This window comes from Vidua macroura, chromosome 6 (genome assembly GCF_024509145.1).
Source record: "Vidua macroura isolate BioBank_ID:100142 chromosome 6, ASM2450914v1, whole genome shotgun sequence".
NCBI lineage: Eukaryota > Metazoa > Chordata > Aves > Passeriformes > Viduidae > Vidua > Vidua macroura.
The window spans coordinates 47,297,123-47,312,920 of record NC_071576.1 but is presented as its reverse complement, the minus strand read 5'-3'; the positions used below and the strand labels follow the sequence as shown (position 1 = coordinate 47,312,920).

At 40.4% G+C, this 15,798-nt stretch overlaps 1 protein-coding gene across 30 annotated transcripts in view; it reads left to right on the top strand.

Annotated features, from left to right (window-relative positions):
- The window catches only part of TSPAN4 (tetraspanin 4), a 413,364-nt gene that overhangs the window by 93,160 nt on the left and 304,406 nt on the right, over positions 1-15,798 (top strand). For 3 of the 30 annotated variants that reach the window (XM_053981268.1, XM_053981260.1, XM_053981262.1), the window contains one exon: positions 599-736. The exons of 20 other annotated variants lie outside the window; for them this stretch is intronic. In XM_053981268.1, the coding sequence (XP_053837243.1) occupies positions 721-736 (16 nt within the window). In that variant the 5' untranslated portion in view covers positions 599-720. Of the gene's footprint in view, positions 1-65; positions 134-598; positions 737-4,047; positions 4,085-5,368; positions 5,442-8,503; positions 8,570-15,798 lie in introns of those variants that run through there. 7 more of the 30 variants (XR_008437700.1, XM_053981261.1, XM_053981272.1 and 4 more) reach the window with 7 other exon arrangements.

The window sequence follows — 15,798 nt, the reverse complement described above, 5'->3', positions numbered from 1 at the left end:
ATTAAGCTGTGTGTCTTAGCAACATTTTTCTTAGCTACAGGTCAGTGTACTCTCCATTTGTTCAGGGCTTTCTCTTAAGTGACAAATGGTGCAAGACAGCTGTTTTGGAAATAGGACTCATTCAGTGTCAGAGGTGAGAAAACACTTTTTATTGTGTGTAATGGAAAGGCTAACACCAGGGTCCACTCAGAGGGAGCTTTAGGTTGCACTACAGCTTCATTCTATGTGGGAGACCTATAGGAAACCTTTTATTGTGGGGGGAATAATAATTAATCCTTTTTCTCTTAGTCCTTGATCTCTGGTAATAGAGAATGAAAGAGGCATTCTTACAGCATGTGATAGTTTTTATCAGGAATTTATTTCCTCTTTTGCTTAGTCTGTATGTATGCTGCACACTGGGAGTTGTATAAAGCAGATGACTTCCTATCTCATGATGGATTTCAAGTAGTGTTCTGTGCTCTTTTGTAACAGTCCTGAAGGCCAATATAAGTATGCAGAAGATGGCAAGGTACAGAGGAATGCATGTCCTCTCAGAGCCTGTGTCTCAATAGACACATACAGGAGTTAGCAATTGATGGATTTTTTTTTTTTTTTTTAGGAATTCCTTTTGGAGCTATCTAAAGGCACAAAACAAATTTGGTGTTGATAATTGGAATTACTTAAAAGAACTGTCATTAAAATGCTAAGCCTGTAGGAACTGTATTCATTGGGAAGGAAAAAATGCCAGATGTTTCAGGTATAGTAGATGTTGAGGAGAGATTTATTAATAGTTTAAGTGTGTATTTTCTATGACTAAAGCTCACACACTGAGAAAAAGTGATTAAATCTGTTTATTAAGGATTAGTGTACAAAAGTTGTTGAAAAAGTGGTTAATGAGTTTTCACTGCACTGTTAATGAATCACATAAGCTTGGTAATAAGCATAGCGAGTTCCAGCTTTTAAGGTGTCTTTCACTGATTCCCACTATCTTGTCCTGGAGTCTTCAGGTATTTATCTAAAAATACATATGTATTTATATATATGTATATGTATTTTTATATGTATATATAAGAATAAGGTAGAGCTCATAGATCTGGATTTGTAGAACAAGACAGTGCTAAAGGACTCACAATATGCTGACCTGCACTGTCTGCTGAGACTGCTTGTCAGTCTGTGTGGCTATAACCTGTGTTTGAACAGGAGCAGTGACAGTGTAGGTGTGGTGTTTTCAGACAGGCACCTTGTGATAACACTGCCCTGTTTCTCTGGGGACATTTACACAAGGTGTATCTGGACAAAGAGAGTTGCTAATTCCTAGTGCAGTCCTTGTTAATCAACAGCTTATGCAAACAGCCATCTCTGAGACAGACCAATTGTATTTTAACACTGAACTGCACATTTAGATGCTTAACTTCACTGCTTTTGGGGTCTTTTGAGTTTTTCTTCTAGAATGTGAAGCGTCCTATTTCACAGTTGGCAGCGTAGTTTATTTTGTTAAATGTGGTATTTCCTCTTAGAGCTTTCACAGGCTGCTCAGCTGAAGGAACCTGCATGTTCTGCCTTCTGAGCCTTGGACGCTGCTCCTCATCAGTATGACTTGGCTGTGGTTTTGTCTGTGTGACTTCATTTATTCTGTTAGTTAAAAAGAATCAACTTTAGATTTTGATTTTCTGGAATTTATCCTTACTTCTGTTTAGAAATTGGCCCACCTTTCTCTTGATCCTTGTTTAAAATTAATTGATGCAAAGAGATGTGGAAATAGCCATGTGGAGGCTACCCTCCAGTTTTCTCCGGCATTAGGAAATTTCTTGAGGATACTGCTTCCTTCTCACTTGAAGCAAAATCTAAAATTGTTGAGACTCCACAAAGGAGAACTCCATTGCCTCACAAGTGTGTATAGGGAGATATTTGACTTCGTCTATTTTCTTGTTTCACATTTCAAAACTGAAGTATTTCATTTAGATTCTGTTATCTGAAGTGTAAATGTAATACCCATGGGGGAGGGAAAAAAGGATGCGATTTAAAATAAGGGAAAATAATTTAAAAATGAAAAGTTGAGCAAAACCCTTTTTCTTATGGAATCACTATGGGGTTCTATAACATCTATCCTGGGTTTTTTTTGGGTTTTTTTTCGATTATTGTCAGTGTTGCTTTGATTTTATGAACGCTAAGGTTTTGGTAGAATGCTTGTACTGAAGAACTGTGGATCTTTTGAAATACAGTGTTTTCCTGTTGTTGCTGTTGCATTACTGTGATGCACAGAGACAGAATTTAGATTAGCTCTTCATAGTGCTGGCTGGAATCCTCGAAATTGAGAATATTCCAATAGCGTTAGTGTATTTCAACACACAGAGCAGCTAATTCTGACCCTGTTAATGCCATTGACAAAACCACAGTGAACTTTGCCCAACTGATGATTTTATTTGAATGTTTTCAGGTTTTGCTTTCTCTGTAAAGCTGGAGCTCTTTATTTTTGGGGCAATTGATGAAGTGACTTTGTCTGTGTTTGTTTAGGCTTTGCTTCAAAAGCTGGTTTCTCACTTCTGTTACATATCTTTGGTTGACTTTCCCATTCTGTTTTTTCCCTCACTATTGAGTCCAAGTGTGTGTAAGTAGGGAGGAGGTAAGAAATGGTTCGCAAATGAAAATGAAATGAAAATGAGCACCCCACATAAGTCCACCAACTTCTTTCACTTTCACATCATGTCAGAGATAAGAGTCTGAAGCTTCTCCAAAGGGACTTCTCTCTACTATGGCAGCTTCCAGTCCCACGAGGCTATACTTAAAAAACTAAACCAAATAACAACAAGACCTCACCAAAAAACCCAACCAAGACACTCAAGCCCACAGCCTCTGGGTTTTGTTTCTGTATGGTCAAACACTCTGGACCTTTCCAGGAGTCGTCCCTTTTCCCAAATCTAACCATTTCAATGTCTTTAGAGTCTAAATGCAGGAAAAAATATAATTAATAAATCTGTTGTTTCTTATGGCTCATGTTGTATCTGGACTTAAATAATTTTAACGTTGTGGTGCCAATTGAGTAGGTTCTCCACTGTCCCAGAGTTTGCTTATAATAAATTACTTCAGTTTGCTTCTTGAGACTTTTAGAAAAAGTTTAGAAAACTTTTGTTAGAATGCTAAATGGCATTCAGTGAGTTAAATGCAGTTGTTGGCTCTTATTATCAGAGGCACAGGTATCTAGGAGCAATTGTGGGATGCCTGATTGTAACAGCATCTTGCACAATATCCATGTTTGCTCTCTGCAAATGACAGTTTCTTCCTGAAAAGTGCTATAACATTTCGTAGCACTCACATGTGATCTTAATGGGAGTACAGGACAAGTTGTCTTGGGGCAGTGCTTATAGTTAACCCTAAGATGTTTGGGCAAACACCTGGACTGTACAAATACCCTGTAAGCTGTAATTATGCACCTAGATATTTGTGAGAACTGAGTGACTCTGCTGTCACTTGGCTTGAAGGCATTGTCCTGCCTGCCATGACGTGGCTTGATGGCCTTGTGCCCAGTCAGGATCTCATTGCATTGTCCTCCCTAGAAACACACTGTAAATGATGCTGAAGGATCTTGGTAGGCAAGATGTAAAGGAACTATCACTATACTCCTTTCAGAAACAGGACTCTAAAAATTGGAGGCTCGAGTCAGGTCTAAGGGAAACTGGCAACTGGACCCAGCTCCAGGTCTCAGGCTGAGGGTCAAGGCTGCATGTCCCTTGCACAGAGCTCCTGCCCAGTTAAAATACGCATCTCTCCCATGTATTGTTTCATTAGTTATTTGCTTTTCCATCTTGTTACATAGCTTCTAAAAATACTCAGCCAGATGGGCTGTTTGATTTGCTGGATGTTTCACTCTTTTATGTTTGGTTAAGTCAATACATGTCAATTTTTCATCTGTAAAGGAGAGCTAAAACGTTCCTATTTAATACAGTGCTGTAAGGATGAATTAGGAGGTTCGTTTATTTTTTGCTGTGTCAGGAAGAGAGTTAGCATAGTTTAGAGAATGGAAAATAAGTATTTCGTATCCAATCTTTCCTTCCTCTCTCCCTGTATCAGATATACTGTGTATCTGAAGTTTTGGCTCATACCTACCCTTTTACGAGGTAAGTAACACATTTTAAATGCATTACCTCTTTTGGAAGTTATGAGGTTATTACCTGTTATGCAGGTTAACACCTGCATATTTCCACTTACCTTGTTTTGTAAGTGTAAGAATGTTGGTCTTTGTAGGCAACTTATTAATATGATTCCTTAATTATTATGAGAGCGTTGGGCATGGTGTGTGACTTGAGATCAGGAGCCAGGTTGTAGTTCTCAAAGGGAAAAAACACAGTCTTGTGATTAAGATCAAAGGCTGTAGATCTTGCATTCAGTCTTATTTTTGTACATCCTTCAGTATCCCAAAGTCATTTAAGTGAGGGAGCTTAAATTTCCCTGTCTAGCCTAGGTGTTGTAAGAATAAATTAATTGGTGGAGATGAGTCAGTCGAAAATACTCTGGGATTATGCGTTATTTAAAAGCCTGAATTTATTACTGAGGCCAGACTTTTCTAAAGGGCTCAGCTTGGCTTGTAAGCTCATGCCAGTAGTTGTCTTACCACAGTCATTTAGGATTTGTGTCACAGTTTTGCCTAGAAGCCCACATGGACATCAATAATGCATTGCACAAAGGCTTATTATCCAGGAGCTCTTGCCCTAAAATACTTGCAGTCAAGTCAGAGGCAATAAACGGATATGAAGAACATAAGAGACTGGAGAGAATGTGGCAGTGGAGTACACTCTCCCTCTGCCTGTCTGTCTGTCTGTCTGTCTATCTATCTATCTATCTATCTTTTTGACCTTTCTAGCTGATGAGATCCCTGATACCAGGAGGAGCCAGTGAGTATTTTTAACGTTGTGATTGTAGCTTTAAAGCGGAGAGGAATCTCTCCGGCATCATTTTAAACAAGTGGAAGTAGGAGAGGTAGAGGTTTCAGTTGCAAATTTCCTAGCAAGATCGTTGCCAGATTAGTGTGCAGAGACTGGCCTGTCTGTGCCCTGCAAGGTATATTTCTGCCCTAAATTGAATTATTTTAGCTGTCAGCAAATGCTTGATAATATAGTGTTCTGTGCTTGGGAGATTCACTCTTTATATTAGTGTTGTATTGCATTCAGTGTTGAGGCTAGACAGAGCCACTCATCTTTACCTCATGGTCCCACGTGGACTCACTTAGCTTAGTCATGAGTGGGCAATTAAATAACAAGAGAGACCTTGTCAGCTCCAGGCATTAATATAAATCTTGGTGCTTGTAATACATTTACATGGCTCCCCCAGGTCTATCTAGACTTATAATCATCTCTCTTATTCACAGATCTTCTGGGATATTGACTGCTCGCTTTTGCTTTGTAGTTCTCAGAATCAGGATTTGGCCCAGGAGATAACCAGCAGTAAGTTTTTCTGACAGGCACTCGGTGAGTATAAACACTTGCCCACTTTGGTGTGCACAGGCATTGCCTCAAGTAATACTAAACACTTTTCTGGGTAAACAGAGGCTCCTGCTTGGCAGGAAGCAGATTGATTTTACTCTCCAATTTCTCTTGTTCAGATGCATTTTACCTTTAAATGGCTTGGAGATTTCAGTGCCTTGTGGCTGATACGAGCCCTTAATAAACAGATCTGGTGATCTTTCTATTTAGAAAGTGCACATATCTGCATTATAAAGACCTGAATGAATGAGGGGTCAGTGTGTCTGTTTCTCACAGAGATTTCATTAAAAGCTTCTTCCTAGTTTCTTTACCTTAATCACCTGGAGATGCATTAAGGATATAAGTAGTAGTGTTGTGATCTTAAAGCAGGCCTGATCCACTAGTTAAGATGGATCTTGTTATGTAAAAGCCTTTGCTGATGATCTTGTGGAAGTTCCATGACCTGAATGAGGCTAGGATTTTGATTTACCCTGGAGGAACATCGTACAGAAGGAAGGACAATCTGCAGACATGCTGGAACAGAATAGCAAAAAGGTGTTGTGCTCTGTTTTTCTCAACAAACAGCAGTTTTCTGTATTCAGGGTGGGGGGCTTGCCTTGTAAACATCAGTAAAGTGTCTGTAAAATCACACAGAAGTAGAGAAGGGTGCATGGCTGGAGTCTGGTATTTGTTGGTTTTGGTTTTTTCTCATGCAGCCTTGGAAAGTGCTTTTTAGATCTCAAAGTTAGGCAGAACTCTTCCATTCATTGCTGTTTCAGCACTGTTGTATTACTATAAATAAATAAACACTGTGGCATAATTTTATAAGTAATCTGCACTGGGAGGTGGGGACTTGAGCCTTCATTCTGCCAAGCAGATGCACATTTTACTGGCTTTTACCAGAAAGATTGTCCAGCTGCTGCAGAGCGTTAAAGGAGGTGACTTCTGGGACTTCTTCCCTTCTTTCCTCCTTTCCCTCCCTAAGGTCATGTCCCCTAGAACAGCTGGTAATGTTGCCAGGTACTTGCAGCTCTAGTATAGATGTGTTGTGAAATCCAAAATAAACTTAAGAGATAATGTTAGCAGAATCAAATGTTGTTAGAGGCTGATGCCTCTTAAGCTATCTATAGGGAATTCAGACTTCAGTGTTTAGTTTGACAGCAAGAGACATGGATGCTGTGACAAAGTTTTGTTAAGGTGACTTTTTGTATTATACTAAATGATGGCTGTGTATTTCCTTGCTTCAGCTGATGAGTGTTGGTGCAGTGGCAGAAGCTTCCCACTCTGTATCTTTGATATTTTGCTTTTTGGTGTGTGTTAAGAACCAACTTATGTCAGACTGCAGTCAGTTACAGACCAGTTGATCATGACAGTAGAGGACTGGATGGGCGATGGCAGCCAGGGCTTGGCTGCCAATGTGCTTGTCAAATGCAGCTTTTGTCAGTATGTGGCTGGATATGTTCTTTGAGTGGCTGGCAGAACTATTCTGTATCCCTTTGGACTCAGTATTGACATTGTGTGTACGTGAACCATTCACAGTGAATGAAGGTGGTGCATTGTGTATATACACAACTGCAAAGGCAGAAAATAATTCAGTCTTGTGCTACAGCTGAGTAAGAGCTGTTGGTGAGAGAGTCAAATGGCCTCAATTGCTTTCTATTTTATTACCTAAACCACTGTAAACTTGCTGTGCTCCTTGCCGTCTTTCTCTCACCATCTTCACCTTCTGTTCATTCCAGGTGAGTGCTAATACAAGTGCCACACAATCTGTTAGAGCTTTGGGGTAACTCAGTGAGAAACTCCAATGTTAATTGAAGACAGAGCGTCAAAGGCTAGAAACACTCCCAATTTATGAAAGATTTATGTGGGTGCCTGTTTGTGTGTGTTAGCCTGCCTGGTTGATACTTTTTTTTTTTTAATTCAGTTTGGATGATGACCACAGAACACCTTCTATTTCTGCTACTGCAGAGACATATTTACTGCTGAAACTTTTATGGTGACAGTCACTCAGTAGTACACGTTTCAGAGTATTGCTTTGCTGTTGACTACAACCTCTCAAGTCTTTGTTGTAACAACCACAGTAATAATATTTTCCCTTTTTGTACTGGGTCCAGTGTGCTTGAGGTGAGCTGCAACCTTGCCATCAGGTCAGAAATACTCTGCCTTAGCTGAAGCATTAGATGGATGGGAGGTTCCCAACACTGTGAACAGTCTGCCTTTAGTAAATGGATGCAAATTAATGAAGCCTCTGCTTTTTTTCTTGCTCACACTTTTTGTCCTTTCCTAAAGGAAGGGTTATTGTCTGTATGCTGAATTGTCAGGCTCAGAGCTCTTTCTCGAGCACTGTTTTGTTCTTGCACAATTCTGAATCCCAGACAAGGGAGTTCTGCAGGGATCCATGCACTGCAGACATTGCTGCACAGGGGGGCTGTAGCCACTTGTTTCTCTCTGGAGGGGGAAGATTCAATACTCACCCTGCAGGTGGGAATCTGTATGAGATATTAATATTCAAGACTATACTTTGTATTTATTTTATCATGCAAGTGCTTGGCTCCTGCTCCCTGGGACTCATCTGTTTTCCCCCCTCATCTAAGCTTCAATATGATCCTTACTCACAGCTCTGGTTTCCTCTCATGAGCAGTCCTGTTAATGGCCATAGAGGGTCTTGGCATTAAACAAGCCCATGAATGTGTGGAGGGCAGGGACTTGCTGAAGCCCCAGTGTGAATGTGCTGCACCTTTTTGTAAGGGATGATCTCAAGTGAAGGTGCTGTCATGCTGATGCTGGGTAAATGGAATTTTTGTGGCTGACCCATAAGTGAGTTGTCCCCTAGTTCAACAGAGATGGAAATAAGTGATGTAAGTTATATTTAGAATGTGCAGGGGATATTTAATAGAATTAATTAATGTGTAATGTAATTTGAAGAGCTAAATATAGATTTCTGCCTTCATATTCCTTCTGAAAACTTACAGTGGAAGAGATTTGGTTACCTACTGTCCTCAGAGTGTTGGGCTTTGAATATTCATCCAGCCAATCTTCCTGATTGATTGACAATCCCAGGTGGCTGCATATACACTGACACCAATTCCTGCAGCAGGTTTCCTAAACTCTGATGCTACTGCCTTTACCTGCAGGTGAGTAGCCACTCGTCCTCCATCTCCACCAGAAGTGTGTAAATTAGTCATATTTGGGTGGTTCCTGGCTGCACACTGTTCCCTCTTAAAAATAAAAAATCTCAAATGCTTCATGTATGTAAGATGTGCTGCTGCTTTCTGAGGTCATGTGGCACTCTGGGGTGTTGTTAGCACATTGTCTTGTTAACTATGAAGTTCCTTCTCTCTCCCTGCCATTTGAAGACTGAGAATCTGATACAGAGTAACTGGTGCCTAAAACCATCTTTTCCTCCTTTTTCAAAATAAGATGATGACATGATAGCGATTCTTTGAACAAGAAGGAAGATAATGTAAGGCTGAATACTGAAATAAATTGATATTAGCCCAGTGGATGGAGAACTTTGAAAACTATCCTAAAAGAAGGAAAAAGCCCAGGAATCAACAAAAAGGCTGTTCCTAGAGAAAAAAAAAAATAGAGAATTGCTCTTACCTGTGGCAACAGTCAGGAATTTCCTGTGATCCCACCTTAGCCTATGCAAAAATGAAAGTTCAGAGATTCCAAGTAGAGATTTGCTAATGTCTAATATATGCCTTGGGAATGACAGTCAATTATCTAAGTTGCTGTTGGTCTGTGGACTTGTGTAAATTAAACATCTTTCTAGCACATTTTCTTTTGGAGTGAGATGTAAACAAAGAGGAAATAATGGAAGGGCAGTTGCAACCAACCTGTATCTTCTCTTAGTGGCTGTGCGCTGCAGTCAGGACTGCTGTCACCATGGATGTATCTTAGAAGAGCATCAAGCCATGACAGGGGTCTTAGAGATTAGAGGGCCTTCTCAGACCCAGCCAGTTTCTTGTTATTATAATCAAAAGTACCTTCCCCACTCTTTCCTCATCTAAGTGAATCAACAGTGACCCTTGCTGGTTAGAAAGGCTCAGTGCCTGCTGGTCTGTCATGCATAGTCTGGCCAACCTGAGTATATCTCCTGAGAATATGAGTAATGTGGGCATTGACTAAAGCATTGGGCATCTTATTTCACAACTGATCCTGCTGATGTTCTAGGACAAAAATCTCTAGCCAGCCCAGTTTGCATGGAATTTTAGTTTCTAAATGGAGGATTTGGGGAGGAAACTTAAATCCCACTCTTGGACTTTTGGGTGATCACTTTGATGTATGGATTACCCTACTGTTAATCTGACTGTAGATCCACAGTATTGTCCTGTTTGAAGGAAAGCACAGGCTTTCACTCCATGCAAAGTGTTTTGGGAAGACATACTCTTTAAGACCTGTTTGAATTCATAGAAACTGGCTTGATGAAATTTAGCATCAGGCCATAACCTGTCATTGGCCCTGATTTTCTTTATAGAAATCTCTCAGCTGAATCAGAGTTCTTTGTATCACTGTGCCTTGCTGTGGCTATAAGATGACTGTACACTCACAGTGAGCTGTTATTCTGTTGGTTATAACTGATGACAATGATGATGCTGTGTTTTTACAGTTCAGCAGTTGTTTCTATTTGTTCTTGAACCTGGGCTGTGCTTCAAAACAGAATTGAAGTAGAGTCACCACCTGTTCATTTTTCAGTCAGACAATCTGCTTTTAAAATATTTCAATAAAAAAACCCCCAACCCTCTTCAGGAGAAGTCAATTTGTTTTTCTGGCTGGCATCTGATTCCTGGCTCATTTTCTAGCCAAGTGGCATCTCCTCCTTCTCCTCCTCCTCTTTACAACTTCTCTTCCGGCTGTGCAGTGTAACACTTCGCACATGATGTGCTATCACTGGGAGCTGTGTTTAAACTATTTGAATTCAACCATAGTAGAGTGGGAGTGAAATTTGCAATTTGTTCCTACTCTTCAAAAATAAGTTGTTAGTTAATGTAGATAATACATCTGCATGTTGGTAGAGATTGTACTAAATTTGAGGCAGGGGAATGGTTAAAAAACCAAATTCTGTCTTTCAAACTGGTGGACAAGTGAATAATTTAGGAAAGCTTTCAAATAAGCTTGAAGAATAAGGACATTACTGCTTCATAATTTGGAGCTAGTTCTTGTTATTTTGTTTGCAACAGTTTTTTTGCACTTTGTTCTAAACTCTCTCTGCTGAATCTGGCTATGGATGTTGGATCATGAAATAAAATTAGGAGTTTGAGGACTTTGTTGTATAAGAGTTGAATTGCAAACTTCTGCTTGTGTTGTCCCATAAAATACAAGCATTTTTCCTGTGGGCCCATTACCGGTGTCTGCAGAGACCTCTGAGTGTGTCCTATATAATGTTTGAACTGGGATTTCCAAATGGTCATTTGGAATTTATAATTTTGTTTGCCTTATTTTTTACATGAATTATATTCTTAGAGTCATAGCTTCTATAGGGTTGGAAAAGACCTTCAGGATCATAAGAGTCCAACATTTGACCAATCACCACGTCATCAACTAAACCATAGCATGAAGTGCCACACCCAGTTGTTTGCTGAACACCTCCAGGAATGGTGACTCCACCACTTCCCTGGGAAGTCCATTGCAATGCTTGACCGTCCTTTCTGCAAAGAAATTCTTCCTGATGTCCAGCCTGAGCCTCCTCTGTCACAGCTTGAGGCTGTGTCCTCCTGCCGTGTTTTTGGTTGCCTGGGAGAAGAGGCTGACCCCATCTTGCTACAGTCTCCTTCTGGGCAGGTGTGCAGTGAGGAGGTCACCCCTGAGCCTCCTTTTCTCCAGGTGGAACAACCTCAGCTCCCTCAGCCACAGTGGTACGAGTAGGAGCTGCTTAATTTTCCAGTCTGTTCTATCTTAGAAATAATACTTAGGGCACAACTAAAATTGAACAGAGAACGGGTATTTTACTGGAAATTAAACAAGATAAAATTTTAAAAGCCTACAGTGATGTGAAAAGTTCTGTCCAGGTGCACTCTTTAGGCTTTTAGTGGTGTTTTTTTAGTGAAGTGTTTTCATAGAACAGTGCATATGTTAATTGTAGAATGAATCCTTCATATTGATGGTAATGCTTGTTGTCTAAAAACACTTCACAAAGGTGATCAAGTCTTTTGCTCTAATTTTGTTATAAATAGAGGCGAATAATTTGTTCAGCCTTTCAAGAGTCAATCAGAAATTTATTGATTACAGCAAGCGATGGCAAGCAAATAGCGCTGGGTGTAGCCAGGGAGTCCCCGCTCCGCAAACGGCTCACCCCCTTTCCCCCTTCCCGCAGTCTTTTTATACTCTCTTTCTTCTGTGTCTGTGGTATCTCTGGATGTACTCTGCGCTTGCTCCCTCTGTTGCTAGGGGGTCGTCTTCTACTCTCTGGTGGTCGTTTGACGAAGGCTCCTCTCTTCTTCCTTGGTGAAAGTCCACGGCCCTGTAATGGTCTTTTCCATATAAGGTTATATGTTATATGCACCTAAGTTCTAATTACACAACCAGCTTAAGTAATCAACATACTAGCTAGTTTCTGTCTGGCAGTTTTCTGTTATCTACACAAGGCTTCTCCTTTGGCTCTCTGTTATCTTACACAAGGCTTCTCCTTTGATTTTCTGTTATCTACACAAGGCTTCTCCTTTCTGTCTTGATGAACAAAGAGTCTTCTCTAACTTATCACAATTTTACAGAGAGATGTCTTACCCCAGATCACAAAGTATGTCAGCTGAAGTGGCTCTTCTCTTGAGGACATGAGGTCTATTCCCACCACAATTTATAACTCTAAGGCCTCTCTCTGAGTCTTACCTCCCTGCTGTGCCGAGGACAGATGACACGTACCAGCCCTGACATCCCAATGTGCTCCTGGCATCCTAATGTGCTGGAAAAGGAATTGCATGCTGCATCTGTGCAATAGCTTTCCATGGTGATCCCTACCAGCTAAAAAATATTAGAGCTCCCTAATCTCCTATACTGTGTGTGTAGTTGTGAAAAAGCTTAAATTTATTTTGAATGATCTCAAGAACTGGTGAACCATAATCCTATTCAGTTCAGGAGCTCAGGTCAGATGTGAGCTGGTGATGTGACGTCTGTCAAATGAGATATTTCACTTTCAGCCATTTGTGCTCTTGAAATCACTCAGTGAATTTTAGCTTTCAAAGAAATAGGTAAATTATGACACACACTAGCCTTGCAAGTCCACATACTGAGACAAGAACTTGTCATTTGGCCTCACATGGATAAGTTGATGTGTGGGCTTCCAGTAAATTGATGAGGTGCCCTTGTAAGACTGTTGTCCTTGAGGGAGTTCCTTTACTTTCTCACCATCTTCAAACAGAATGTGCCTGGAAGAAATGTCAGTTAAACTGAAGCCCCTCCAGGGCAATGCTTTTGTTTATTACAAAGCACTGATGCATGAAATAACTGTGCTATAATCATCTGTAAATGAACCACGAACAAGGGGAACATCCACGAACATTTTATAATGAGATGCATTCTCTAAAGTTGCAGTTGGCTGGAATAAATCAATAGCCCATGGAGTGCACTTCTATTTTAGCCCTAAATGTGCAAAAGGCAGTTTTAAGTGGCTCTGCTTTTGAGAGCACAGACTTCAAAACTTCCTGACTCCAGCCATTTTCAATGCCTGAAATTGTGCACTAAATAAGCAGTAATAAATTTCCTGAAAATGTAGGCCTTTCATCTTTATCTTCTGTGACTTATTCAAAGTGGGAAAATGATTACAGCTCCATTTTTCAGGAAGCATTGTTCTCTGTGCCAATGTTTAATGACTTTTTGGTTAAATACCATTCCTAGCTCATCACTTTTGAGCTATTTGTTGTTTGTCCAGGGTGCTTATGGAAGAAGGAAGAGAAGAATGAGATGAAGTAAAAGTAGCACCAAAGTGTATGTTGATGTTTCAGCACAAAGACTGGACAGCAGAGGAATTACTAGTTTTTGTGCCTTAGACATCTGCCAAGAAGTTGTTAAATCATAAAGATTGTGGAAGCAAAGAATCTCCCAGACTGTCTTGTGAACAGTATTCCTTTACCATTTCACTGTCTCTGCAGGATGGGTATCTCCTTGCAAGCCTTCACACTTCTCTGCTTATTGTGAGCTTCAGCTGCTCCTTTCCCCCATCCTGTGCCTTCACACCACAAATTGCTTCCCAAAGCTGCCTTGGTCTCTGTTGATTCATCTGTTCCTTTCCCCATCTCACTGGAATATGGTCTTTCCATTTTGCATCTCTTTATTGCAAGCCATCTTTGCCTAGGTCTGGTGAATCCTTTGTGTTTGATTGAAGCTACATAACACTACTTGCCCCACTCCAAATTCATCCAGGTTATTAAATGTTTTCTGTTCTAATGAGCACTGTTTCAAAAATATGTTGCTTTACTGTTTTTGGTTAAACTGTAAGGATCTCTTCTCATTTGCCTGCTTAGGATCTGCTGTTAATCCGTGGTGGTTCTCCCTTGATTGCTGAAGTCCTCTAGTCCTTTTAAGTTTAAGGGTGTATGAGGTTTATGGTAAAGGTTGTGGCAAGTTGCTTCTTGTCTAAACAGAATCCCCTGTTTGGGATAGATTTGTTACTGCTGTATTCTAGCTGGGAAATGTAAGTCAGAGCAAGGTTGCTGATGACAGAAAAAATCAATTGATGACAGAGGAATTTATGGTCCATCACAGAAAACAGAATGAGAGCAGTGATTTATATATTTAGCTGCTTTAATCAATATGAAAAAATAAAGTGTGGCATTATACATAAGAGCCCCTGGTAGTGAGTGATGATGGTGTAATCTGTACATATCTGCCTTGTAGATGAGTCTTTCCTGGGAGGAAACTTGTGGACAATGGGCAGCATTTTAATCATAAAGGTGGGTTTTAAAAATGTGTATGTGTGAATGGTGGTTCTAAGACAAAATACCTTGACAATAAATGTAAGCACATTTGAGTGGAAGATGGATTACCTGTTTCTTTCTCAGGTGATCCTGCTTTTGTTAGTTGTTGGCCATTGGTGAAAGCCACTGTGTGGTTCCTGGTTCATGCTAGTTTGTCACTTCTGTGGCGCGGGATGTTGCCACTGAGACAGCATACCTCGGTGTTTAAGCATGGATCAAAAAGCAGAGGAGGTGGAATTTTTTTCCCCAGCTTGCTGTAAGAAAATTAAATTGCTCTGATGTCAGATGGGAAACGTGTCAGCCCATGGACACAGAATACAAATGGACGGAGGGACTTGTTGGAATGGAGGTCTGTGTGAGGGTTGTCATCCTTTTGGGTCTGGGCTGTGCATACTGTGATGTGTTGTCACTGTGGAAGATTTTGGGACAAAACATTCCACTCTGGGGGAGAATTGCAGCATCACTTTCCATGTGCTTGGTTTCTGTTCTGGTACATAGGCATCATACCCGGCTATTGCAGAGCAAGGGTTTGGGGTGGGAGGGAGTAGGAAAGGAGGCTTATGTCCTCCTAGATCCCTGTCAACACCAAGCATACAATCTGCTGTCTAACTTGGTGTTTTTGCACTGTTACCGAGTTGCAAATGGAAAAGCATCTGTGATATTGTACCATACCAAGAATGGAGGGTATCAATTCATGTCTCCAGCTACATACTAGGCTTGATATAAGTTATCTTACACAGGTTTCTTGGGAAAATATAATATATTTAACCTGGCTTTTCCTAAATCTGAGAAAATTTGGTATTTTTTGGCTCATCCTTGTTTATGTCCTCATAAACTGAGAAGGAAGAGAAAGTAGGGAAAATTATTAGGTATGGTATTTGTAGATCACAATAAAATTGTATTCTGGGAGTCACTCTCAAGTGCTAGATAAAATCTAGATCTTATTTCCTCTATGTTTAAAAGAGATAAAGCATTTAAGCTTCACTGATACCTGCTGTAGTAGCAGTTGGTAGTGATCTGGTGTTTTATTTGGGAGAAAGAAGAGGAAATACAACAACCCCCTTCATTGAAAGGAAAAAGGAATATTTTTGTTAAAATGGAATGATCTCAAAGAATAAGGGACATTTCAGTTGATGTTTTAGCATAGTTTTGGGTTGTCTTCAATAGCTATTTTTAAGTAATAGTGGCATCAAATTCCCTGTGAGCTGAGTCTACAGTTTCTTGAGAGCTGCCCATGACAGATATTTATTCTTGAAGTGTCTTTAGCAGAGGCATTAAACAGGTTAACACATGTTGATACTTCACAGTCTTTCAGATGCTCTGCTGGTGTGGTTCAACAACAGGACTGATGTACTGCGTTGCCATGTCTCTCACTAGAGATCGGCAATGCTGAAACACCTTTACAAAGCAGCAAACAAAAGGCAGGGGCTGGTACTGGGAGAGCAAGCTGG